At 40.2% G+C, this 25,269-nt stretch overlaps 1 protein-coding gene across 1 annotated transcript in view; it reads left to right on the forward strand.

Moving 5' to 3' along the window:
• The window catches only part of LGR4 (leucine rich repeat containing G protein-coupled receptor 4), a 118,442-nt gene that overhangs the window by 86,911 nt on the left and 6,262 nt on the right, over positions 1 to 25,269 (forward strand). The window contains exons 5-16 of the mRNA XM_074955165.1: positions 9,669 to 9,884; positions 10,849 to 10,920; positions 13,078 to 13,146; positions 13,735 to 13,806; positions 13,896 to 13,967; positions 15,008 to 15,076; positions 15,889 to 15,960; positions 18,134 to 18,199; positions 20,151 to 20,222; positions 21,689 to 21,760; positions 22,044 to 22,169; positions 24,192 to 24,313. Of these exons, the coding sequence (XP_074811266.1) occupies positions 9,669 to 9,884; positions 10,849 to 10,920; positions 13,078 to 13,146; positions 13,735 to 13,806; positions 13,896 to 13,967; positions 15,008 to 15,076; positions 15,889 to 15,960; positions 18,134 to 18,199; positions 20,151 to 20,222; positions 21,689 to 21,760; positions 22,044 to 22,169; positions 24,192 to 24,313 (1,100 nt within the window). The remainder of the gene's footprint in view (positions 1 to 9,668; positions 9,885 to 10,848; positions 10,921 to 13,077; positions 13,147 to 13,734; positions 13,807 to 13,895; positions 13,968 to 15,007; positions 15,077 to 15,888; positions 15,961 to 18,133; positions 18,200 to 20,150; positions 20,223 to 21,688; positions 21,761 to 22,043; positions 22,170 to 24,191; positions 24,314 to 25,269) is intronic.

The following is a 25,269-nucleotide window of genomic DNA, read 5'->3' on the forward strand; positions in this document are numbered from 1 at the left end:
TGGAGACCTGGCTCAAGTTGCTGTGACCCAAGACTAGACTAATGCATTATTTTGTAAGTTATCTTTATGAATTAATATTTTGATTAGGTTGGGGGGAATAAAATCCTCATGCGTCCATATGGGAGGGTGAACTGCAGAGATACAAAATCAGTGTAACCTAAACTGCTAGCAGTTTGGAACTGCTTGTGAGGGGATGGCTAACCTGGTAAAATGGGATAACCTATGTTTGCAGTGAATCATTCTAGCTTAATGGATACTCTGGATAAAAAAGGCTGATAGTGTTCTTGTTGTGGGTAATAGAGCTAGGTTCTGGTTAATTTGTCTACTCTGACAAAACGCATGCTGCTACACGCAACTGTATTTTAGTAGACTTCACTAGACGTGATAGTTTGAAGAGGGAACATCTTAAAAATGAATGAAGACTGAAAATGCACGAGTAAAACTGGAGTTTTACTAATTGTATCATTACTATAATGATTCTGGATCAAAGATCTTTGAATGCAAAATTATAGCATTATCTCTCGGGATAATCGGATGGATTTAAAGAATGATGGATTTAAGGGATATATCAGTGAGCACCCATAACTATTTTAAGGTAATCAGCATCACTGTGCTTGATGCAGTCCTTTTTTTTTTTTTTTAAACTAACTAATCTGGGGGCATTTTTTCCCCCTGAAGCTTTCAATTCTATTTTGTTGTTTCTCCACTATTACTGAAGGGTTAAAGATTATCTGCTTATAAGTGTAAATGTATATTAAACTAGAATTGTGCTGACAGGCTAGAAGGAAGGTGGTAGGGAACAGAGAATATTCAGCATGTTTATACTTCTTGACCAGCAAAAGAAATACAAGTTCAGATACACTGAATTTGTTTCTCCATCCCTACATTTGTTAAGAATAGTAAATGTTTGAGTGCTATTTTGAGCTGTGTGCTAAAGGAAATAAATGATGGTTTAATATGCAGCTGTTTAAATGTATTCCTTCATGGACTTTACAGAATTGTTGAGTGAGGTTTCCATACAGTGTGTGTACCTTCAGGAGCTGGTTTCACTTTAATCTGAATTGTGGGGTGTTTTTTAGCTTCAGGAATCCCTTCAAATTTTGTACCTTATCTACTGATTGGGTTTACTTACTTTCTAAATGTTTGAGTGAAGAACCAGGGAGTGAGTGATTTAGAAACTGAATGCATGAGCATTTTTTTTTTTCAAGCCATGACTGCAGAAGACAGTTGACTGTTCACCTCAGTAGTAGTCATTCTGATTGGCCTATCAGTTGTTTTATGATTCTATTTACAAGGCATGTGGGTGAAAGATTAACACCCAACACAACTCCAACATGTCGAGATAACTTGCAGCAAATTTTAAATGTGTCAGATGGTGGTATTCCGAGATCATACATATGGAAAAACGTACCTGACAAGCCAAACTTGTCTAGTGAATAAATTAGTTTATGAAATACTTGGATATTTGCTGAAATCTCCATACTTTAGCAAATCCATGTATTTGTGTCCTTTAGTACTTTAGATATAGTGAGCAGCTGCTGGATGTAATGAGCAAATGGTACTTGTGAAGTCATTTTGTTAGAATATTTTTTTAAAGTGCTTTTTCTTAACACAGTGGATTTAGTTGTCCTACATTCTAACAGAATTTCCATTGTATCCAGACTTAACAGTACTTCACTTTGAAAATCTAAAATCTACTCCAGAGTTGTTTGAGTGATTTTCCTTGTGGTTTTTGAAGTAGCACTTGAAAGGAGCAAAGTTCATTACTGATTGCAATTGACCAAAAGTAGTTTAACACAAGTGTACACTCAGTAGTGATTGCCTTCTATTAATATCAACATTTAACTTTCCCTGTTAGTATAATACTGTTACATTTCCAGAACCATGTAAACTGAAGAATGGGGAGGGAGTAGTGTGATTGAAAACACTACCTGGAAAGGAAAACAGCAGCTCCTTGTGTTTTTTGAGAGCTTAGTTCTAAACAAATTTCTTCCCTCTTATAGGAAACAACACAAACAAAATGTGTGTGAGGGAGGGGTTTGGCCAATTGCTGGGAATACATTTATCATTAACATTACCAAAATCATGCTTATGAGATTTTTGATCTGTTGGCCACTTTGGCCTGATGGATTTTGCTGGGGTTCTGTGGCCCGGGTCTGTTAAGGGAGATCTGAAGCCAACCGGGATGATGGGCCATCTGATTGATTGATTGTTCTTTAATAGATAAAATAGAGCTGCCAAATACTAGTTACAGGCTGGATGGAGAGTTGCTCAGTGCTGGAAGGGAGACTACAGAACTGGAGGAAGACTTGGATTTTGTTTTTTTCCCCCCTCATGCTATGCTTTTTGCCCTCCCCTCCTGTCTTGCTTTACATTTGTCCCTCAGTTTTTCACCTCCTTCCAATCCTGCTGGCATCATGCACACCTGCGAAGTGCCATCCTGTGCCTCTCAATCAATCACTGTCACTCTAATTGTTAGTGCTCCCTGCTCTGACAATCACGCAGGCTTGCAGCTATGAACTGAGCATCAGTCGGGGGTGGGGGGAGGAATACAAATTAAACTGAGCATGAAGCTCTCCTTTTGTGAGTGCATGACTCCTCCTTCCAGTCACGTTTCAGAAGTTAATGAAGGAAAGGAACAGGCTGGGGAAACAACACAGAATGGACTAGGCAGGCAGTGGAAGGCTCACAGGCTGTCACAGGAGAAGTCCCAAATATGGGATACTCCTGCTACAGGAAGAAATAGGCCTATCCCAGGGCATCACCGTTTGGACAGATGACCAATGGGCTTTAACCTATTGAGCTCCTCCCCTGGCTCTGATACGAAGTGCTCCCCAGAACCCTCAGCTGGAGAGCATTTCTGTTAGAATGCTCCTGCTGTGTGACCTTTCATTGTGTGCTTAATGTATGTTACAGTAATCTGCTGTTGTTACAGCATTATTGGGGAACTGCTAATTCTTGTGTGGTTGTATTTAGTTAGGGCTTAGTTTATACTACCTGCCTACTTCGGTATAACTACATTGCTCAGGAGTATGAAAAATCCACACCCCTGATCAACATGGTTATACCGACCTTAGCCCCCCTATGTCAGTAGCAGAGCTCTGTCCTGTCGTCTTAAAGCATCTTCACCAGATGGGCTGCAGCAGCACAGCTGTATCGATGAAGCTGTGCCGATGTAAACTTGTAGTGTAGACCTGCCCTTGATGGTTTGCACTCTACCATTGTATGTCTCAAAAAGCCACTGTCTTATCAAGCTGTCAGTGCTGATTGTGAGGAGCCTTTTACTGTAGGGTTGGTTTCTAAGGCTGCAGTTGAGGAAGGTTGGCTTGTTCCAAAGGGACCGTACAGGCAACCTCATGGTGCTTTGTTTAACATTTTGTTGGGCTCCCTGTGCAACAGAAAGCCACTGCATTTGCCTCTTTATTTAGGGGTTATCTGTGTTTGTACTAAAGGTTGTTTCCTGTTGAGTGCAGGAAAGTTGTGGTCCATGTGTCATGTTTATCCCAGAATTGCGTTGCACCCTCCATGATTGATGCATCCTCAGCAGATTGTGTTAGAGAGTTTTTATAAGCAATTTAAATGTGTTTGATTCAAAACCATAACTTGGCAGGCGGTAGTTGCAATAAAAAGATAATTCAAAACCACCAGCTTGGTCTCCACTTCTGAGAGAGTAAGAAATATCTGGAAAGGATAAAACAGCAGCTCCTTGTGTTTTTTGACAGCTTAGTTCTAAACAAAGCCAGTATGGTAGTTGAAAGCTGTTAAGCTTACAGGTTTGTTTTATCTTTTAAATCTAATTTTAATGTTGTGCTCTTATGAGAACTACAGGACACCTGGGTTTCTCTGCTACTCTCCCTCTCTCTTTCCCTCCCTCCCTCCCCATTTGTGCAGTTTGAGCTTATGTGAGTATGGAACCTGACAAGTAATAATAGTAAAGATGACAGCTCAGCAAATAAACTCTGAATTTATAAACTAGAATTTAAAGTAGGCCTCTCACAAGCCAATGCCTATAGGGAAGCTGGAATTGGAGTGGCTTCTAAAAGATTAAGGAATTTAAGTGTATGCTGCAAGCTGTAATTTAAACAACATGAAGTTTTATCTTTAATGTTTTAATGGACAAAAAAGACAATTTTTGTAAACCTATAGTCCATTGAGGAATATTGGCCCCTTTCTGCTATTTAGTGTGAGTAAACATTTCCCTATCTCACCTTCCAAAAAGCAAGAATATTGACTGTTCTCTTTAGCAAGAATATTATATAATAGTTACCAAATATTTAGGGGTTTGTTTTTTTTAAATTTTTCTTTTCAGTTTGATCCTAAAGATATACCAACATTTATAGCACAGGTTAATAAAAAAAAATGCATGTTCAGATTCAATAGCTGCATTGTAGCCCTGTTTGAGAGTACTTTAGGTAAGAATTCGTCATTTGAAGGGGGAAAAAATAGATTTTAGGCTAAACTGGCATACAAGATCCGAGTCTGGGAAACAAAAAGTAGCACAACTATTAAAATCTAGTTAAGTTCTGAGTGCCATAAAACAAAAACAGAAATGTAACACTTTGGGGCCTGGTCTACACTAGGAACTTACATCGGTATAACTACATCTCTCAGCGGTGTGAAAAATCCACACCTCTGAGAGACGTAGCTATGCTGACGTGACCACTGACAAAGACAGTGCTAGGTTGAAGAATTCTTCGGTCCACCTAGCTAGCACCTCTCGGGGAGGTGGATTACCTACGCCAATAGGAGAAGCTCTCTGGTTGGCATAGGGCAGGTAATGTCTACACTATGTGCTACAGTGGCACAGCTGCAGCTTGACCCATCCATTTTGTGTAACCATAAAAATATCCAGATTGGTTCTTTAATATCATTTTACAAAGTATTATGGCATAGGTTTATCCCTAATACTATAAAAATGAATTTCTATGAAAAGTCTAGGCATAATACTTATATTTCCAAAGTGTTTTGTTAGTCAGCCCCTGGGACCTCTGAAAAACCTAGGGTAATGACACTCAGTGTTAAAGAAATGGAAAGTCACTTGTAACTGGAGAGTTGCTGAGAGGCGCAAAATAATCATAGAAAAATGTTCTAACACTGCTTTGCGGTGCTGACTTTATGACCTTGCATCAATACTCAATGCTCACCCGTGATGTTGATATGGTGTTAACAGCATGACACAATGATTATTTTTCTTACTCCCTATGACTCCATAACACATTTCCCATGTCACCTTTCACATCTTTCTATCAGAGAGAATTGAGGGAGGTTTTTTTCCCCCTGCTTACCCTCTTCAAAATTTTTGGATGCAAGGGACTAGTCAGAACCATTTTTTCTTCCTTGGGGCCTAGAACAGTCATTTGTGGCTTGAGTGCCAGGGGTTGAACATCACTGATATGGGAATAGTAAAACAGTAAAATACTCAAACCAGTGGCTGATCCCATTTGGAGCTCAGGTTCTAAGCCTTGCAGAATCTCAGAACAGTGTCTGAGCATAGATTTGTAGAAGTGTAGGGGTGGAAGGGGCCTCAAAAGGTCACCTCATCCAGTCCCTCCCTCCCTCCCTCCTCCTCTTCCCCCCCCCCCCCCCCCGAGATGGATCAAGTAAACCTAGACCATCCCTGGCAGGTCTTGGCCCAACCTGCTAAAAACCTCCAATGATGGGGATTCCCCAGCTTCCCTTGAAAACTTGTTCCAGAACTTAACTACTTTACAATTAGAAACATTTTCCTAATATCTGATCTACATCTCCCTTGCTGCAGATTAAAGCCCAATGCCATCCATGTTGTGATAGAATTTAGCAGAGATAATTAGGGATGAAGTATCGGTCATCTTTTACTCTGAATTTCAGTGCTGTAGTTGGCTTACATCATAACCGTAACATTGCATGGCTCCATCCTTTTCCAGCCCTTTAGCTGTAGAGTTGACAGCTCACTGAGACATTTTACAGTCGAATATGCCTGAGCAAATGTAACTTGGTGAACATATTTAGAAAAGAGACTCTGAAAATACACAACTCCCTGCAGCAGAAACAGGAGAGCTGTCTATGAGTAATCACAAGGACCGAGAGGCATGTGTCTCAAATGTATGTTGATTTGCGAAAAAAGAACAAGGGCATTTATTGAAGAAATGAGCTGGAGATGTTTATTCCATTGGAAAATAATTCTTTTGATCTTCAGGGAGGTGTGTGACTTTCGGAGGTGGAGAAAGACACACAGGTAATTTCTAGTTGATTTTTTTTCCCCTAAGGGAGCTGTAGGCTTTTTTATCACCAGTCATTTAATTTCTCTGAAATGTTCTAGTCTCAGCGCAGGCTAAAAGTATTCACAAATAAGGGTGTACACACCTGCCAGCTCATAGGGCTGGCCAATGATATGCAGTTGCCAGTGTATGAACTATAGGAATTAACTCTTTGATGTATAGCTTTAGAGGTAATGGCACCTTGCTCATCTTAAAACCAAAACCAGACCAAACAAAACAAAACTTGGGCTTCAGAACATTTAAATTTTCCACTTCCTATGCCCGTGTGCTTGTGGCTTACTTTGCTGCATTTCATAGCTTTTATTATTAAACAGGAATTCAACTTCTGCTGTTTTTCCCAAAAAGTCTTAAAGATTTGAACTGTTTCAACACCAAACTTCCTTTGAATAAGCAAACTAGGGAAATGTGGTCTAGATTAAATTACTATAAGGTGGGTGCACAACTGATTGTTAGACCATTTCCAAAGGATAGTTATCAATGTTTTGCTGGCAGATTGGAAGGCCTGTCAAACTAGTGTGGCCATGCAGGGGTCAGTCCTGGGGCCGGTACTATTCAATATTTTCATTAATAACTTCAATAATGGATTGGAGAGTAGGCTTATAAAATTTGCAGATGACACCATGGGAGGGGTTGCAAGCACTTTGGAAGACAGGATTAGAATTCAAAAGGACCCTGACAAATTGAGAGTTGCTCTGAATTCAACAAGATGAAATTCAATAAAGATAAGTGCAAAGTACTTCACTTAGGAAGGAAAAGTTGAATGCACAACTACAAAATGGGGAATAACCGACTAGGCAGTAGTACTGCTGAAAAGGATCTGGGAGTTATAGTGGATCACAAATTGAATATAAGTCAGCAATGTGATGCAATTGCGAAAAGGCTAATATTCTGGGGTGCATTTAACAGTAGTGTTGTATTTAAAGCAAGGGAGGTAATTGTTCCTGTTCTGCTTGACATAGGTGAGCCTCAGCTGGAGTACTATGTCCAATGGGTTCCGCACTTTAGGAAAGATGTGGACGAAAGTGGAGAGAGTCCAGCAGAGAACCATCAAAATGATAAAAGGTTTAGAAAACCTGACATGTGAGGAAAGGTTAAAATAACTGGGCATGATGAATTGTTCTCCATGTCCACTGAAGGTAGGACAAGAAGTAATGGGGTCAATCTGCAGCAAGGGAGATTTAGGTTAGATATTAGGAAGAACTTTCTAACTAGAAAGGTAGTTAAGCTCTGAAATAGGCTTGCAAGGGAGGTTGTGGAATCACCTTCATTGGAGGTTTTTAAGAACAAGTTGGACCAACGCCCATCAGGGGTGGTCTAGGATTACTTAGTCCTCCCTGAGTGCTGGGGGCTGGACTTGATGAGTTCTTGTGGTCCCTTCGAGCCCTACATTTGTATGATTCACAACTCAAGATAAGAATTTGTTGCTAATTGGTTGCATAGATCTGTGGTTCCCAACCAAGGGTACACGCAAAGGTCTTCCAGGGGGTATGTCAACTCATCTAGATATTTGTCTAGTTTTACAACAGGCTACATAAAAAGCACTAGCGAAGTCAGTACAAACTAAAATTTCATATGACTTGTTTGTACTGCTCTATATACCATACACTGAAATGTAAGTACAATATTTATTTCCAGTTGATTTATTTTATAATTATATGGTAAAAATGAGAACATAAGCAATTTTTCAGTAATAGTGTGCTGTGACACTTTTGTATTTTTATGTCTGATTTTGTAAGCAAGTAGCATGGGCGGTGGGTACTGAAGGCAGGGGGAGGCTGTGCCTCCCCATACAGCCTTGTGTGGCCCCACCCACACTCTGCCCCCAGGCCCTTTCCTGTTTCCTGGGCTGTGCCCTTGTGCTTCCTGTTTCCTGGGCTGCGTGTTTCCTGGGAGGCTCTTCCCACCCTCTCCGTGTTGTCCCCGTCCCCCCCGCTGCCCGTGGCCAGCTGGGGCTAGGAGCGTAATGGGGGCTGGCCTTTGCTCTGGGTTGGGGGGAGGGAGAGGCATGTGCTGCCCACCCGCCCGGCGTCCAGGGATGAGGGGGACTCTTGGCTCCAGTGGGGAGGGGGCCTCGGGCAGAGGTGGTCCGGGCCAGGGGTTAGCCTCCCTGAGCCCAGGGTTCACCTACTGCCCATTAAGTAGTTTTTAAGTGAGGTGAAACTTGGGATGTATGCAAGACAAATCAAACTCCTGCAAAGGGTACAGTACTCTGGAAAGGTTGAGAACCACTGGAATAGAGAGCATGCTAAATACTGACACAGTATTAAAATATAACTCTCAAAGTGAATGTAGCCATTGGATAGAAAATGGGAAAGTAAGTTGGTAGAGAGTGTAGTTTTGTGCAGGAAAAGAATACGAAGTCTGTTTGCAAGCAAAGTCTATCAGGCTCAAGGTATCAGGCAAGGAGTAGTACCATTTTGTTAACTTTTATCGGAAAGACCTTTCAGTTGGATTCTGCTAGTAAAAACTACACCTTCTGTCATGAGTACTTTCAGATCTGGAACCTGAAACTGATGGCAGACATTCAGCCACCTAGGTTTTCCAGGTGTGAAGTCCTCATTTTAAATTCCCTGAAACCTAAAGAAATGTGTAACTCGATAGCTTAGCTGGGTTAGTAATTAAAGCAAAAACTAATTGCTACAAGTCCTTTGCTACTCTTTTTGAAAGAGAGATGAGTCATTTTCTACATGAGGATGCATTATTGCTGCTAATATCCATGATCAGAATTAATTTGGGAAAAATATGATGGCAAAGCTAATCTTGTACAGATAACACTGATAGTGTTACCCTCTGCTGCTGTTTTTTTTTCCCCAGAGTATGTTGGAAAGGATGCTCTGCCAGAAAGAGGGAAATCTTTGAGTTTAGTTGGTGATACAATCCTTTATTTGTTAATGTGATTCATTGTTCTGACATGAGGTTCAATAATATATTTCTCTGACATCAGTCATGTGAGTAGTACAGTAATAACAGAAAGCAACACACTAATAGTATCTAATACTATTTACAGTGTACCTACAGAGAGAATTTCAGTCAAGATAATGTGGTTTAATGCATTAAAACCATCTCTTTGTAAATTTGTTCCGGTAATGTGTACTGCTGTGCATAGTGGAGTCTTCTGTAAAATAGTTATCCATTCAGATTTTTAGAAAGATGATTGTAATTTTAAGAATTATTTTACTTTGTTAAATATGGACAGGAAAAGAATAATTTTGCTATTTGAATGATCTGAGGTGTTTATTTAGACAAAAAAAAGTTCAGGCCCCTTTCAGCAGCTTCTCAAAACTTTCAGATGATGAATTCTTCCAGTAAAACTATTTGAGTTTTTAAATATGTTCGTGTGTTTTAATCCATACTCGTACTTAACAAAGGCTTGTGAACTTCACTAATTTCAATTATTTTTTTTCCATTTAGGCGTTTAGATGCTAACCATATTACTGCAGTCCCAGAAGACAGTTTTGAGGGTCTTGTCCAGCTACGTCACCTGTGGCTGGATGACAACAGCTTGACAGAAGTTCCCATTCATCCACTCAGCAATCTTCCTTCTCTGCAGGCCTTAACTCTGGCTCTCAACAAAATAACACACATTCCTGACTTTGCGTTTACAAACCTTTCAAGTCTCGTCGTTCTGTGAGTATTAGCAGCATTTCACTTTACAACTCAGTTTGATCCTCCAAGTGTGGACCTGATTCAGCTAGGGTTGCAATGAGAAGTGTGTTCTGTTCTGTTTCACTTCAGGTGGCTAATAGTTTGTAACCCAGAAACACCACAAACTGGTACAATTATCATCTGTATTAGACAGGTCTGCTACCAGAAAATCAAAAATGCCATGACTGAGATTGCTCCATGATTTTTGATTGCATCTCTTTTTGGTAGCGTACTCATTCTTGAAAACTGACAACTGAAAAATGTTGGCAAAAGAAGGCATTGTAGTTTTTAGAGATGGAAATATCCTCTTCAACAGGTTTGTTCCTCATGGGATATATTTCTAATGCTTTATGTAGTCTTAAATGTGCCTGGGACTGGTGTTAACAGTAGAGCTGGTCCAAACGTTTTGAATTTATTTGTTTAATTCAAATTTTCATCACACTTTTGGGGGTTTCTCAACTAACTGTAGAGCTCTTCGGAAGTTTTCCGTTTTCAAAAAGCTCTGTCAGTTTCAAAAAGCCAGCAAAAAATAATAATTAAACTTTCATGACTTTTTTTTATGGAGGTGGTTTTTGTTTTTGTTTTGGAACTGCTGTAATTGTTTGCACCATTTTGCTTGAAGACTGTTTAAAAGCCTTAGCTATAATCTGAAGGCCCCACTTCAACACTTGGAAATTAATTGCAGTTTTGTCAGAATCAGGAGTGCTGAATGGGGTCTCAGGTAGGTAATTGTGATTATATCCAATATCTTGCTCTCATCCTAGATTGTGACATCTCTTGTCTGGTAATAGGGGCATTCTTTTGTAAAGTATCACTTCCCCTCACCCTTTAATGGTTTTTCTAAAACATCCTGCTATTGTAATATCAAATAGTCAAATGTATGTTAATTTTATAACTTATCCAAGAGAAACTGATTATTTTGAAACTGATTTTGTTGTCTCTTTAGGCATCTTCATAACAATAAAATAAAAACAATAGGAAAACATTGTTTTGATGGATTAGACAACCTAGAAACTTTGTAAGTACTTTTTCTGTGTTAATGTATTGGTCTGTGTTTGTAGAAATCTCTGTACCCAGACTAGTTATGGAAACTAGCACTTCTGACAAAAGACTTGGAAAAAATTGTTCAGATATCCCTATGTTTATAATTAGTGTTATAGTTAATAAATACTTGTTACCTCAACTTACTTTTAGCAATAAACTCATTTAAAACATATTGCAAAAATATGTTGCCAATTGTCTTTGACAATACTAATTACTTCTGTCTTTGTGTAATAGTGACATATGCTTGAATGTCAATGGATAAAATAATCTTGAGTTTAAGATAGAGGGCTCAGAAGCAAAATGTATAGCCATTTAAGTGTTTTGTATGATATTGCATGGACTGCAGATTTCCTTTCAGCTTGCTTCGTGAATGTCTAGTAAGCAATATTTCACTAACACAAAAATTTGTTACATTTAAAAAATGCAAAAAATATCTATCATGAAATCCTGGCCCCACTGAACCAGTGACAGCTCCCACTAGTTAAAAGGAGGTGGTGGAATTTTACTCCTACTCTGTGAGGGTTTGGAGGAGTATTGGAACTTTACTTGCTCCAGAAACCCTGTAAATCTTTATTTAATATTTAGAACAGTCAGTTATCAGGGTAAATTTGTAATTTGATAATCTTTTAAAGATAGAAACCAGTTCTAGGGTTTTTGGTTTTTTTAAATAAATCTTTTACTTCTCAGCTGGAAGAAAAGTACACTCTTTGAGCCCAGTCCTTCTCAGAAAAAAAATCAATAAGAACGTAGTCTGAGGAAGAGCTGCACAATTTTGCCCGTTGACATTTCCTTGTGCATTTTTGTGAAACAAACAGCCAGCATAAAACTGAGAGCTTGACTGGCTCTTGAGCTGGAATGGTGACAGAGCAACTGTGATTATTTTATTGTGTAGCTCAGGGGTGGGCGAACTTTTTGGCCTGAGGGCCACATCGGCGTTGTGAAACTGTATGGAGGGCCGGGTAGGGAAGGCTGTGCTTCCCCAAACAGCCTGGCCCCTGCCCCCTATCTGCCTCCTCCCACTTCCCACCCCCCTCAGAATCCCCAACCCATCCGACCCCCCCTGCTTCTTGTCCCCTGACCGCTCCCTACCGGGACCCTCGTCCCCTGACTGCCCCGACCCTTATCCACACCCCCACCCCCAGACAGGCCGCCGGGGACTCCCATGCCTATCCACCCCCCCGCCATTCCCCATCCCTTGACGCCGTTCCCCATCCCTTGACACCCCCCCCCCCGAACCTCCGCCCCATCCAACCTCCCCTGCTCCCTGTCCCCTGACTGCCCCGCCCCCTATCCACACCCCGCCCCTCCCCGGGATCCCACCCCTCTCCAACCCCCCTGCTCCCTGTCCCCTGACTGCCCCAACCTCTATCCACATCCCCGCCCCCTGACAGCCCCCTGCCCTGGGACTCCCACGCCTATCCAACCCCCCCCCCCACTCCATGTCCCCTGACTGCCCTCAGGACTCCCTGCCCCTTATCCAAATCCCCCCCCCCATGCCGGTCAGAGTAGTAGGAGCTCGCAGCCACACCACCCACGCCGCCTGACGGGAGCGGCGGGCCAGAGTGCACTGAGCCTGCGGGGGTGGGGGGACCAGCGGGTGAGGGGCCGCAGGCTAGCCTCCCTAGCCGGGAGCTCAGGGGCCAGGCAGGATGGTCCCACAGGCCAAATGTGGCCTGCGGGCCATAGTTTGCCCACCTCTGGTGTAGCTGAACAGTAAACGTTTCCAACAAATCCACTTTGCTAATGTAACAAGTATTTGTATATTAGGATTTATTTGACTGTACCTCTTCTTTTGTTCAATTATAATAGTTGTCTTTACTACAAGGTCTGTAGCTCCTGCTAGTCTCTCGTGGCTGATATTGGTGTATATTTTATAAAACCTAAGAGATTTTCTGAATAGGCTATGCAAAATTGTCATTCAGACCTGCACTTTTTTGGGTGTTTTAAAAGACTATATTTTTGTTTTAAAGGCTTCTGAAGGATAAAATCATCATTAAGATAAATCATTGTCTAAAGAAGTATATAGCTTCACTATATATAGAGAGAGAGATCAAGCAATTTAACATGAGGTGTCCAGTGTGAAAACATGTAGCTAGCACTGAGTGTTTGCTGATGCTGCTGTTTCTTCTAGGGATTTAAATTATAACAACATGGTAGAATTCCCTGAAGCCATTAAAGCACTTCCAAGCCTAAAGGAGCTGTGAGTATTACTACATCTTATTCTACCCATTTTCTTTATCCTTTTCTTAAATAAAAAAGTAATCCTAACTCCAAGGTTAGGAATGCCTCTCTTGTCTCATTACCCAGTAATCTGAAATGGATTAGGTTATGCTAAGCAATGCTCTAATTACAGGAGAGCGTAATCAGCAGTTAGTGAGAGAGCCTATTATTTTTGGAGTGATTAAAAATAAGCAAATTATTCAGGATAGCCATTAACATAGATCTTAACCATCAGCTATTCTGACCCTGTTTTGCGGTCTCCAGTAGCAAAATTATGTAATTACTGATCATTATGCTTTTTAAAAAAAACATTTATCACAGATTTATGCAGAGTATAGCTTTCTCCCCAAAATTTTCCATTTTAACTACTGCTATATAGTAGACAAAGGTCTGATCCTTCAGAATTACTCCTGCAATTGTGCGTAGTCCCATTTGACTTTGGTGCAACTGTTCGCAGGATTGAGCTCTGAGTTTGTGTATTATTTGAGCACAAGCAAAATGACGGTTGATCAACTCTAATGATGCTATATTTTAAGATTTATTTCTCTTTTGTCAATATATTTTTTAGGGGATTTCACAGTAATTACATTTCCATAATCCCCAATGGTGCATTTGGGGGAAATCCCCTTCTAAGAACTATGTAAGTATTATGTGTGTATTTGTAATCTGATTACCAGACAGTGATGGTATGAACTGATGGGAGACTGAAATCTGTTTTTAATTCCTCAGACATTTGTATGATAATCCTCTCTCTTTTGTGGGGAACTCAGCATTTCAGAATTTATCAGATCTGCACTCCTTGTAAGTACTTTCTCAATTTATAAAAGACTATCTGAAGTGAAATAGCATGTCTGTGCCCCTAGAATAACTGATTTTGCTGGTCAGATGTTACTTCATGCACAATTTTTATTTGCACTTAGTTTTAGTAAACTTTGCTCTTTGTTCTTGAAATGTCCAGTAGTTTGAGAGTCTGTTGGATAGTCTTAAAATCTTTTGTTCTCCTGGCTAACTCGCATAAAAAAAGTAACCTAAAGCCAAATGCTCAGGTCCTTGCCCAGACAAATTCCCACTGAAGCCAGTGGAGCCTGTGTATATTTCTGAATATGGATGGACATTGGGAATGTGTTTGCAGGCAAGTACATGCACAGTTCAAAAAAGATTTCTAGTCGGGGAGTTCTGAGTAATGAATAAGTAAAAACTGACTTAAAAACTTCAAGATTTGAGCCACAATCAAAAGATTTTATAGTATACTGCATACTTTATACTATATTCAGAATGTATATCTAAGTGGCACTTTCAAGTGGATGGATCCTGCTTAGGTACAAATGCGGGATCCCACTTGGGTGCCAATCCCAGACTCTCCTAATCAAAGACTAATACGTTTTTGTATGTTAAATGGGGGCTGATATTTGCAGAACTGCTGCGATGCCTCCTTCATGCTGATCCTTCAAATGGCACATATTTAAAAATCAGCACTGATCTTATTTGTTGGAATGGAGCAGCCATGGAAGTTGGATCACAGCACCATCTGCAGAAAATTAGCACGTTAGCAGTGTTCTGAATTCCAAGCATGATTCTGACAGAATGTCAAACCCACTGAGCAATATCACGTGCTTTCATAGCATTTGATTAAACATATTTTTACTTTAGGTGTATTCAACAAGTGTCTTTAGACCTATGGTGTAAACAAAATTCATTGAGGCAATCAATTTATTAGTATGTAACTTTCTCATGAAAGCTTTCATAACAGTATAAAAGAATTGTCCCCTTCCTCCCTCCACTCCCCCCCCCATCTCTCACAATTTCCATAATATAATTTACAGATGATCTTGTTTATTTAGGGTCATTCGGGGTGCCAGCATGGTGCAGTGGTTTCCTAATTTGACAGGAACCAGTAATCTGGAGAGCCTGTAAGTATCTTCTACCAAACACTGCCAATAAATTAATTTCTTGTTCTGTCTCTTCTTGGAACAATTAGTATTAGAAATTAACTTCCAATGGTAAAAGTGTGGGTTAGTGAACGGGGCTGGACGCCAGGAGATCTGGATTCTATTCCTGCCTATCTATTTTAGGTAATTATATGACTGCTATTACCAAAGTAATGGAGTGCCTCACAATTTTGAATATATTTACTTGTGAGGCCTCAGCTGGAGTACAGTGCCCAATTCTGGGTGCCTCATGTTGTAAAGATGTGGATATGTTGGAGAGAGTCCAGAGGAACACAACAAAAATGATAAAAGGTTTAGAAAACGTGACTTCTGAGGAAAGATTAAAATAACTGAGCATATTTAGTTTTGAGAAAAGAAGACTGAGGAGGAGGGACCTGATAAATCTTCAAATATGTTAAGGGCTGTTATAAAGAAGATGGTGATAAATTGTTTTCCACAATTCACTGAAGGTTGGACAAGAAGTAATGTAACCCCATCTGCAGCAAGGGAGTTTTAGGTTAGATATTAGGAAAAACTTTCTGACTATAAGGGTAGGTAAGTATTGGAATAGGTTACCAAAGGAGGTTGTGGAATCCCCATCACTGAAGGTTTTGAAAAACAGGTTAGATAAACACCAGTCAGAGGGGGTCGAAGTTTACTGGGTCCTGTCCCAGTGCATGGTCTTGGACTAGAAGACCTCTGATGGTCCCTTACAGTCCTACATTTCTGAGACCTACTTTGTACTGTTTGAGCATTCAAACATGTATGTGTGTTTTTGTTTGTTTTTAACACAGGACTCTTACAGGCACCAAGATAAGCAGCATTCCCATTAACCTATGCCAAGAACAAAAGATGCTTCGGACTTTGTAAGTGAATATTTCCTGCTCCTGTTTTACCAATAGTAAAAATAATTTGATAGAGGACTATTGCACTATATTTAAAGAAAGTATCATTGCTCAAAGTCACTCTGTCAACGTTGGTAGCCCCCAAAATTGTTCAAATGTCTGATCCCTCTTTGAGTCCTCTGGAGTCCTGGTGCTGCAGAGTAGTATGTTGATGTACCAAATCAAATCCTTGAAACAGCAGTGCATTTATTGAAGTACCTGGTGTTTCTTCCCCTGTGGTGGTGTACCGCTGTAAGGATGTCAGTGTAACAGCATTGCATGGGAATGTCTTCACATTTCATTGTGCCACCCACTCACTCTCCAGACCGCACTCATCATCCACATTTGGAGAGTGTGAGAAAACAAAGGAAATTAGCTGTGGCTGCCAGCTAATCAAACAACATACACAAACCTCTTAGGACACCAAAAATTCAATCCTGTTCTTAAAAAAGGTAAATTTTATTAAAAACAAAAAGAAAGAAAATACATTTTGGAACTGAGGCTTTTGCTAGATTTTAAAAGAGCAATTCCAAAAACAAAGCACCCAAAATAGCTTTCTTCAGGGTTCAGCTTAAAGGTTACAAACAAACAAAGCATCTGGGGTTAGCACAGAGGAGTTCACAAGCCAATAAGAAATAAAAGAAATAACCATAATTGCGTCTAACTAAACATTCTGATCTACTTACATATTTGTAGTTCAGATAAGTAGTTCTAGGCATGATCTGATAATTTATGATCATACCTGGTTTAAGCTGTTTATAGCATGGCTGCTCTGCTTTTTGCTTTTTTCTTTACCTGGGAGACTTGTTAACCCTTTACATGTAAAGCAAGCAGAAAACAGCTACCAAGAGGGATTTTATGGCTGGCTGGCTGGCTGGGTGTCCATTAAAGGGAGCTACTTCCCCCCCCCCCCCCACCCGCACCCCATGTGTCACAGAGAGTAAAGAGTGGTAATTACTCGTAATTACTGTGGTGGAGGAGAGGAGACCAATGGAGAATAGAAAGTGGAGGTGGAGGGAAAGAATGATAAAGTGCATGAGAGAGAGGGGAAGCATGCACTCAGAAGGTAAAAGTAAATGATGGGTAGAGGGCAAATTAGAAAATAAAAATGTATTTAAGAAAGAGGATAGGTTTTGGAGGGAGTAGGGAAAAGATGATCGCAAAAGATAAATTCTTTTCACTGAAAAAGACGTGGGGTGGGGGGGGAATATATGTCTTCTGTTTTATAGAAGGGAAAGACAGCAGAGCTTTGTGCTTTTTCTGTCAACCATTGGCTTTTTGAATCTGTAGTTTAATGGTAGTTTGGCTGTTTCCAGCCCCCTTTCTTGCCCCTTTCTGTCCCATTCCCCCCAACCCCCAAAAAATCTGAAAACTTTCCCAGCTTTGGATGGGGAGTGAGCTGCACCCTTTCAACAGATCTGAATTACATCCACATCCCTTCAGTTTCTTGTGGAAAATATGCACCTTTAATTTTGAACTATCAAAATTGAGGGGATTTATACAGTAGTTATTTTCCCACTGCATGGGTTAGTTGGCCATGTTTTGTGCACTATTTTATATGCGGAGCTAATAGCAACACCTACATTTAATACTCGCCTGACGCTTTCCATTATATAGTTTCAGTTGTTTATAATTTTGTCAAACTTTAGCCATTTGGGCTGAATTTATTTTTCATGCTTGCTGTCTGTCTCGGGCTGAATATTTCTGAAAAGTCTTAAGTAAAAATGGTTTAGCCATTTAAGAGAGTGAGAGTGAAAAATAGATGGTTTTGCCAATGTTACAACAGCAGAGAGAATGTTCTCTTGTGTTTAAAACACGGAGCTAGGATTCAGGGATGCTTTATGAGCAACCTTGATTCTGGCATTTCCTCACTTTTGCAGCTTGACTTTGCAACCTTTACGTTGTTTTTCATAGCTTTTTGTCTGTAATATGTAGAGCCAGTATACATAATGGGGGCCGGTTGCTGAGGAGAGCATAGCTGTAAATCCCCTGACTTTTGTGTGTCTTTAAAATGTCTTCAGTTTTTCTCTAGAACTGTGGTAGCAGGATGGTTTGTATGCAGGATGATTTTTATTGAATTTATGGTTGGAGTAAAGTAACTTTTCAAATAGAGAAGAGTTAAACTAACCACATTCTTCCCATTGTCTATTTCAAGGGACTTGTCTTATAATAACATAAAAGAGCTTTCGAGTTTTAAGGGCTGCAGTTCCTTGGAAGAAATGTAAGTAGAAATGTATGTTAATTATCCTTAATAACCCTTAGTGTACTGAGTCTACAGCTTCCAATAATGAGTTCTTGTACTTAACGTTTGACAGTAAGAAAATGTCATAGATTTTTAGGGTCAGAAGAGAATCTTACAATGAGTCTGACTCCCTGTATAACATAGGCCAGAGAATTTCACCCGTTGAGTTCACTCACATAGTCAGAGTTTAACATTTCTTCCTATTTAGACACAAAAAGAATGAAAGACTCAGTAATTCTGCTTTTCATAGCAAGCTTGTCATATTTATAAATAGGCACTCCTCATCCTTGGTATCCCTACTTCTTAATCCCTGGGTTACTGTAACCTTCTCTTCCCTACATCTCACCACTCCCCTCCCAAGTTTTCTCAGTCCTCTCTATCTATCCAACATGGCACTGTTAAAAGTCCTCTTCCTGTCCAAGAAACACTTTTCCTTCTCAAATCTCTTCATTGTTTTTCCGATGTTTTACCACATCAGATAAAGCTCCTCATCCTCTCCTTCCAGGCCCAATATGATATTTTCCCCTGCTTATGTCTCTGCTCCCATTTCTACCCTGGGTGCTCTCCCAGTCGTATATTTTCTTCTTGTGCCGTTCATCTTTCTTTCACTCTCAGCTTTGCACCTTCCAGTGTGTAACCCTCTAGTCTTGGATCTGTCTCCAAATCCTAGCCTGTCAAGACCCCATTATCTCCCCCATAAAATCTACTTTTTACAAGTAGCCAGCCAGCCTGCCTTCCTTCTTGCCTCGTTCTCTTGTCATGTGCTCTCTTGTCAGAGTCCAATCGTGGAACATGCTGAGTGTTTCAGCTTCCACTGAAATAACTGAGAGTTGAAGGTAGTAGGCACCTTGCAGGTTTAGGCCCTCAGATTGTGAGTTCTTCAGGGCAGGGAATATGTTGTACATTGTAAAGTGCCTGCTCAATTTATGAGACCACATAATTTGATTTTTAATAAGGATAAATTTACCTGATTCAAAAATAGATCTTTTTTTTTAAATAACAACCCTCCAATCTCCACCACTTTCTTCCACTGCCAGAAACAGTCCTGTGGTTGAAGGCAGCATAAAAATGCACCATCCCCTGCTGCCCTTAGAGAAAAGTGTTGATATTTCATCCACCGGCAAGCAGGTGGAGTAAACAGATTAATCTTGTCCTGTGCCCTGACTGTCAGTGCAAAAGAGATCAAGTTTTCTACCAAGGGCAGCAAATTCTGGGGCCAGCTGCCCTCTGCTAAAGCTACCTTGCTTTCAAAATGTTCCTTAGAGTTCAGATCTATGGCCTAGAATGCAGGAGCCCCTCAATGAATGTTGACTGTCAGGTGGGCACATAGGAAGAGAATGAATTGGAAGTATAACCTGCCCCTTAGCTCTTGCATAATGAAGGGTCTCTCAGTGTTTTCCTTTTATAGATCCATATTTTAAGAAGTAGTAGTTTACTCTGGGTTGGAGCTTGGCCTAAATCATCTCAACCTGGAAGTGAGTAGGTTTGTTTTAAATGCCAAGGTGCATCTGTGTCACAAAGTGACACTTATGGCTTGGAGGTAGTTCAAACCTCACTTTGTCAGTGTTCACCTCTGCCAAATGGGTTGTGAATAAAATGGGCTAGAAACTCCATAAGGGGGCTCCAAATATTGAATTAACCTTTCAAGAGAAAATAGCCATGCCTATTGTGGTGAAGTGGAGAAAAGTTATTTAAACAGTGGGCTCAAAATAGAGGGATGATCAGAAAAATAATTTCATCAGTCAATGGTATTGATTAGTATCTTATCTTATTCCCATTGTTCTGATTTGTTTAGATCTGTAGCGCAACAGACTGGGGAAAGCAGTAGAGGATAATATACAAATAGATGAGGGAAAAAACAAAAGCCAAATATCCCTCATTTTGGCGGAAATTAGCTTCCAAATAACTTTTTTTTTCCCCCGCATTCCAGTTCCTTACAACATAATCAAATCCAGGAAATCAAAGAAGACACCTTTCAGGGACTAACTTCCCTACGCATCCTGTAAGTATATATATTTTTATTTACTTATTTTTACTTTCTGAATCCTATGGGACATAAATTATGATTCATAATTAAATATGGGGGTTTGAAGGTAATAATCTGTCTTGTATTAATAGGCTAGATGTTCTATATCCCAAGACAAAGCTAACCATGATCTATATGATAATTACTGTTTTTATTAGGCACCAGTTTTACTCTTTTTCTGTACTTAATATTTATATATTCATATAAATACATTGCAAGAAAATATGTATTTTGCATGCCAAGTTTGGTAAAAAGTGGTTCTTGTTATTTTTATAATTAAGTTAACTATTTTTACCTGAAGTAAATTGCAAAAAGCAGCGTAAGTAAAGTAGGGCACATGTTATTCTCCCAGACCTAAAGTAGTAAACATGAACACAGTTGCCAACTTTCATGCAATAAATAAGCACCTGACTTTCACAGTAAGCCAAAAATCAAGCTAATCCCATTTCAAAATGAGGCCAAAACAAGCCAGTCTCTAAGAACCCCAACGCTCTGTGACTAGATCCCTTCGGTGTGCAGTCAGGGACTTTGGTGGGCCCACTGTGCATCCCTGACTCTCTTCCCCCCACGCCTGCTTGTCCCTTGCCCCTACTTGTCGGGAGCCGATCAAAAAAATGAAGCAACAAGCTGCTACAAGCCAAACAAGCTACAAGCCAAAAACTAGCCAACAAGCAACTCACAAGCCAATTAAGACAAAAACAAGCCCAATTTCTGCGGTTTTTTTTTTTCCCATGGGTTTGGCATGCCTGCTTTTGAGTGGACAAATAGTAAGGTGTTTGAGAACTATCAAGGTTAAATTTCTTGGGAAATATTTTTGGCTGTTCTCTGTCGTGTTAATGTTTTTACTGGAGCATTACTGTCTGTGTTTTACTTGATGTTGGCAGATTTATAATATGAAACAATTTATTGGTAAACATTAGGACTTAAAATGTGGTGGATAATACGAAAGTGTACATTGCTTATTGAGGGGCTAATAAAAGGGAGATATGAGATCCCAGAAATTCACAGCTGCTATTAAGTAAATAATAGCAGCAGTTAGTCCCTACGGTGTAAGGCCTCCAGCCTTGATCCTGCATGTGAAAACTCACTGCTCTCTCCATCTTATTTACATTACAGTAACACTCCAAAGCTCCAGTCAGGGTCCCATTGTGTTGTACAGATATAAAATAAGACACATTCTTGTCCCAAAGAGCTTATGTTCTCACCTCTCTCCAGATGCTCAGCACCTAGCAGGATTAAGCCCATATATACATGATTCTATATGGAAAATGTCACGGAGATACCAAAATGTTGTTAAACTATATAGTTGTTAAACTATACAAGTAAACTTGGCTTTCCTGTGAGAGGTATAATGTGACTGCCACTTGCCGAGCTCCCAAACAATGGTTATTCTGAAATTTCAATGAAATTGCTAACTAAATGGCATTTTTTATTAATTGCAGTGATCTCAGTAGAAACTTGATCCAGCAGGTTCACAAGGAGGCATTTACTACACTTGGTGCTATAACTAATCTGTAAGTAGGCCATTTTGTGCAATAAACCAGCCCTAAATTGCTGAAATGGTAAAAATTTTCTCACTCCAACCTGATGTGTGTTTGCATTTCATATCACTTTTCATCCCTATAGATCCCCAAACTACACGCACACAGCAATGAAATGAGGCACTCCTCTCTCTTGTGTGGAGGACAGCTGTTGACTGTTAGCCAAAAAACACTAGAGCAGATCCATACTCATATGAAACGCTCCATGGGATCTTCAGACTTATTGTGTGTAACAATTTTAATACTCACCTTTCAGAGACTTAAGTTTCAACGAGCTGACTTCATTTCCAGCTGAAGGACTGAATGGACTAAACCAGCTTAAACTTGCAGGCAACTCTGAGCTGAAAGACGCATTGGCAGCAAAGGACTTTGTGAAGCTCCGGTATGTTGGTAGATAAAACTACAGACTGTTCAGGTGAACGTTTAAAATAGCATTCATATGAACAAACAATGTGACACAAGTCAAGTCAACTCAGTTAAGGCCACTGTGTTCCTGTTAAGTAAGCTCACTTGTGCCGGAGTTTTGTAGTAAGTCGGGGGGATCTTGACCTTTCTTATTCCATAAGGCTCCTCTCACCTGTTATTCTTGGAATCCTTGACACACTTCCACCCCACCCCTTATTTCTGAATTGGAGTAGTTGTATGGATGGAGTTCTAGACACCTGTGAAGACCCATTTGCTAGTGACTGAGCATGTCAACTTCCTAGAATCTGGAAGATGGGAGCTGGCTTTATGATTCCACCACCCCAACCCTTTATACAAATGCTGGTTATTCTGTGAGGCCCAGCACAATAACGACAGTAGGCATTTAGGGCTTGATCCAAAAGCTTGTTGAAATCAATGGAAACACTCTCATTGACTTTGGTGGGCTTTGGATCAGACCATTATGTAGATTTTTTCATTTTCAAAGATCTATAGAAACATAATTCTTATGACCCCTCTGAGGCAGGTAAGAATTGTTACAGATGGGACAATTTGAGGCATAGACACTTACCTTGCCCAAGACCAGAGGAAAGAGTCAGAGACGTCTAGGATTCAATCCCAGAAGTTCGTGATATTCAGTCATGTGTTAACAAGAGACTCAGCTTTTTTGATCCACAAGCTGAAAACTACCGTAGCATGGCATTCTCTATTCTGACACTCGTCCAAGATGAGCATATAAATAGTGTCCAGGCACAATACAGTTCTTGTAGGATTTCTGTTATAGCCTTGACTCAGAATGACGTTGGTTTTGTGAGATTTTGTTGTAAGGGTAATTAGAAGTATGCCCATCTCAAAATACTGTATACCTATGTACATTGCTTAATATTGATTAGCACAGGGGCATTCTAGACTGGTAAGAGTTACCATATTTTGACATGAACCTTGTAAAATTCCACTTTCCATATGTAGGAATTACCAGAGTGGTGAGGAAGCACCACTGTTTTAGAGTACAGAGACGATGCTTCAGAAATCAAAGTGCAACCTACCTGACTAATCTTGTGGTGGTTCTTTTGAATATGCACCCCTTTTCTAAATCTCTTCAGTGCCCCATTTCCTATAAGTGTGGTTTATTGTACTATTCCCCCCACCCCTCCACCTTAATTTTCTTTTATCTTGAAAGAAAAATAACCTTCAATGTTAGCAATATAATCTGTTCCATTGATTGAGAAGAAGCAGAACAATTGGGTACATCGTTAGCAATCAGGTTGGCTACATCATCTTACCTGAAAAATTCAGATAAAGCTCTATGAGGCCACTGCTTTTGCATAGATTTTTACGGCAACCGATTAGTGCTGAACTCTATATGTGGCCAGCCCCTCCCGTCCTTTTTTGCACTGGTTTTTTAGCATGTCCCATTACTGGCAGAAAGGAAGGTGCATACCAGGAAATCCTGACTTACACTGTGAAGGATTTCATTTAAACAAAATGAACAATAAGGATGACAGATGCATGCTGAATAACATGGTCACCTGGGAATTAACTTACTTGCGCAAGAAAGTTACTCTTCAGCCAGCTTGATTAGTTTTCATTTCTATGTATACAAGTGATAACATGAATACTAGTAACAACTTGCTTTGCATAAGATAGAGTTGAGCCAAACCCAGAGGAATGTTTCTTTACCTTCACCACATACTGAGGGCTTGGATGAAATGGAATCCTGATCCAAACCACCTCTGCTTTAGTGTTTCTTTTGCAAAATTAAGAACACCCTTTCTTTGCCCATCTCTAGTCAGTTTTAGTATCCTAAAGTAAAAGCTCTTCAGAAACTCTCATAACTGATTCCAGTTTGAAGTTCGTCTTTATTAATGAATGTGTCAAAAACAAGCTGCTCTTGAACAGTTTTAGCTTTGAGGCATCCCACTTTTAAAAAGAATATAGATGCTGCCAGCTAATATTGTTCATTGTTTTGCCTGTATTTCAGGTCTCTGTCTGTTCCATATGCCTACCAGTGCTGTGCATTTTGGGGTTGTGACTCTTATTTGAATTCTAACATGGAAGATTCCAGCTACCACGATCATAGTGTGTTGATAGATCATGATAGAGGTGAGTGCTCCATTGTACTAGGTGTTCCGCTGCATTGCGTAAGTTAGGCCCGACCAGGGAGATAATTATGTTCTCCAACAAACAGATGTAGAAACTCATTTAAAAACTTTTTATTATATGAGAACCCGCTACAAAATAGTTGGTTCTATAGGATCCAATTCCTATTTCCAAACAGGTGAGATGAATCTTGTTGGATAACATAGGCTTTTCCCTGTTTCAGTTAGAAAATAAATATTTCTTCTTCCATTGTTCTAAATTGGTAGGGTCAGTTATCTTGCTATTCACTTGCTCCTCAGAGCTCTCTCTAAGAAATATTCCTCTGGTCTTAGCATCTCCATCTCCCTTTAGAGACAGGGTCTTAACTGTGAGCTTTCAATCCCTGGTTTCAGGTTTCCACGTTCTCCTCTCAATATGGAGGCTGGGGCTGCCTTGGCTTAAAGTAGTAGTTCTCAACCTTTCTTACTCCTGGGACCCAAAGTCCATCTGTATTTCTTTTCCAGGAACCAGCCAGATCCCACAAGTCATTGTGGGCATTAAGGATTGCTGCATGGCAAGAACCCTTGCCTGTATGTTGTAGTAGGGAGTGCTGAATGTGGAGGGGAAAGAGAGGAGAGGGATTGCTGGTGGGAGTGCATCTCCCAACTCTTTCTCCCACATAGCATTCATCTTAGGGGCCCAGTAGTACTGTACAGGGAAGGGGATAAAAGAGGGGAGAAACAAGATGTAATGGGATTATTGTAGGGGTGGAGCAACAACAGGAGGAAGGGAGTAAGTGGCCTGCTCCTTCCCTTCCTTTCTTGAACTCCTAGCATCCATGGGATTTGTCTTGGGGATTTTCGCAGAGTTCCTCAAGTCCCTCAGAACAAAATAGAATCTAAATAGTCTGAGTGTTTGGAGGGCGGGGAGTGGAATATAGATAGATAGATAGATATTTAAAATAGCATTGAGCATATATA

Source organism: Natator depressus, chromosome 6 (assembly GCF_965152275.1).
Source record: "Natator depressus isolate rNatDep1 chromosome 6, rNatDep2.hap1, whole genome shotgun sequence".
Lineage (NCBI taxonomy): Eukaryota > Metazoa > Chordata > Testudines > Cheloniidae > Natator > Natator depressus.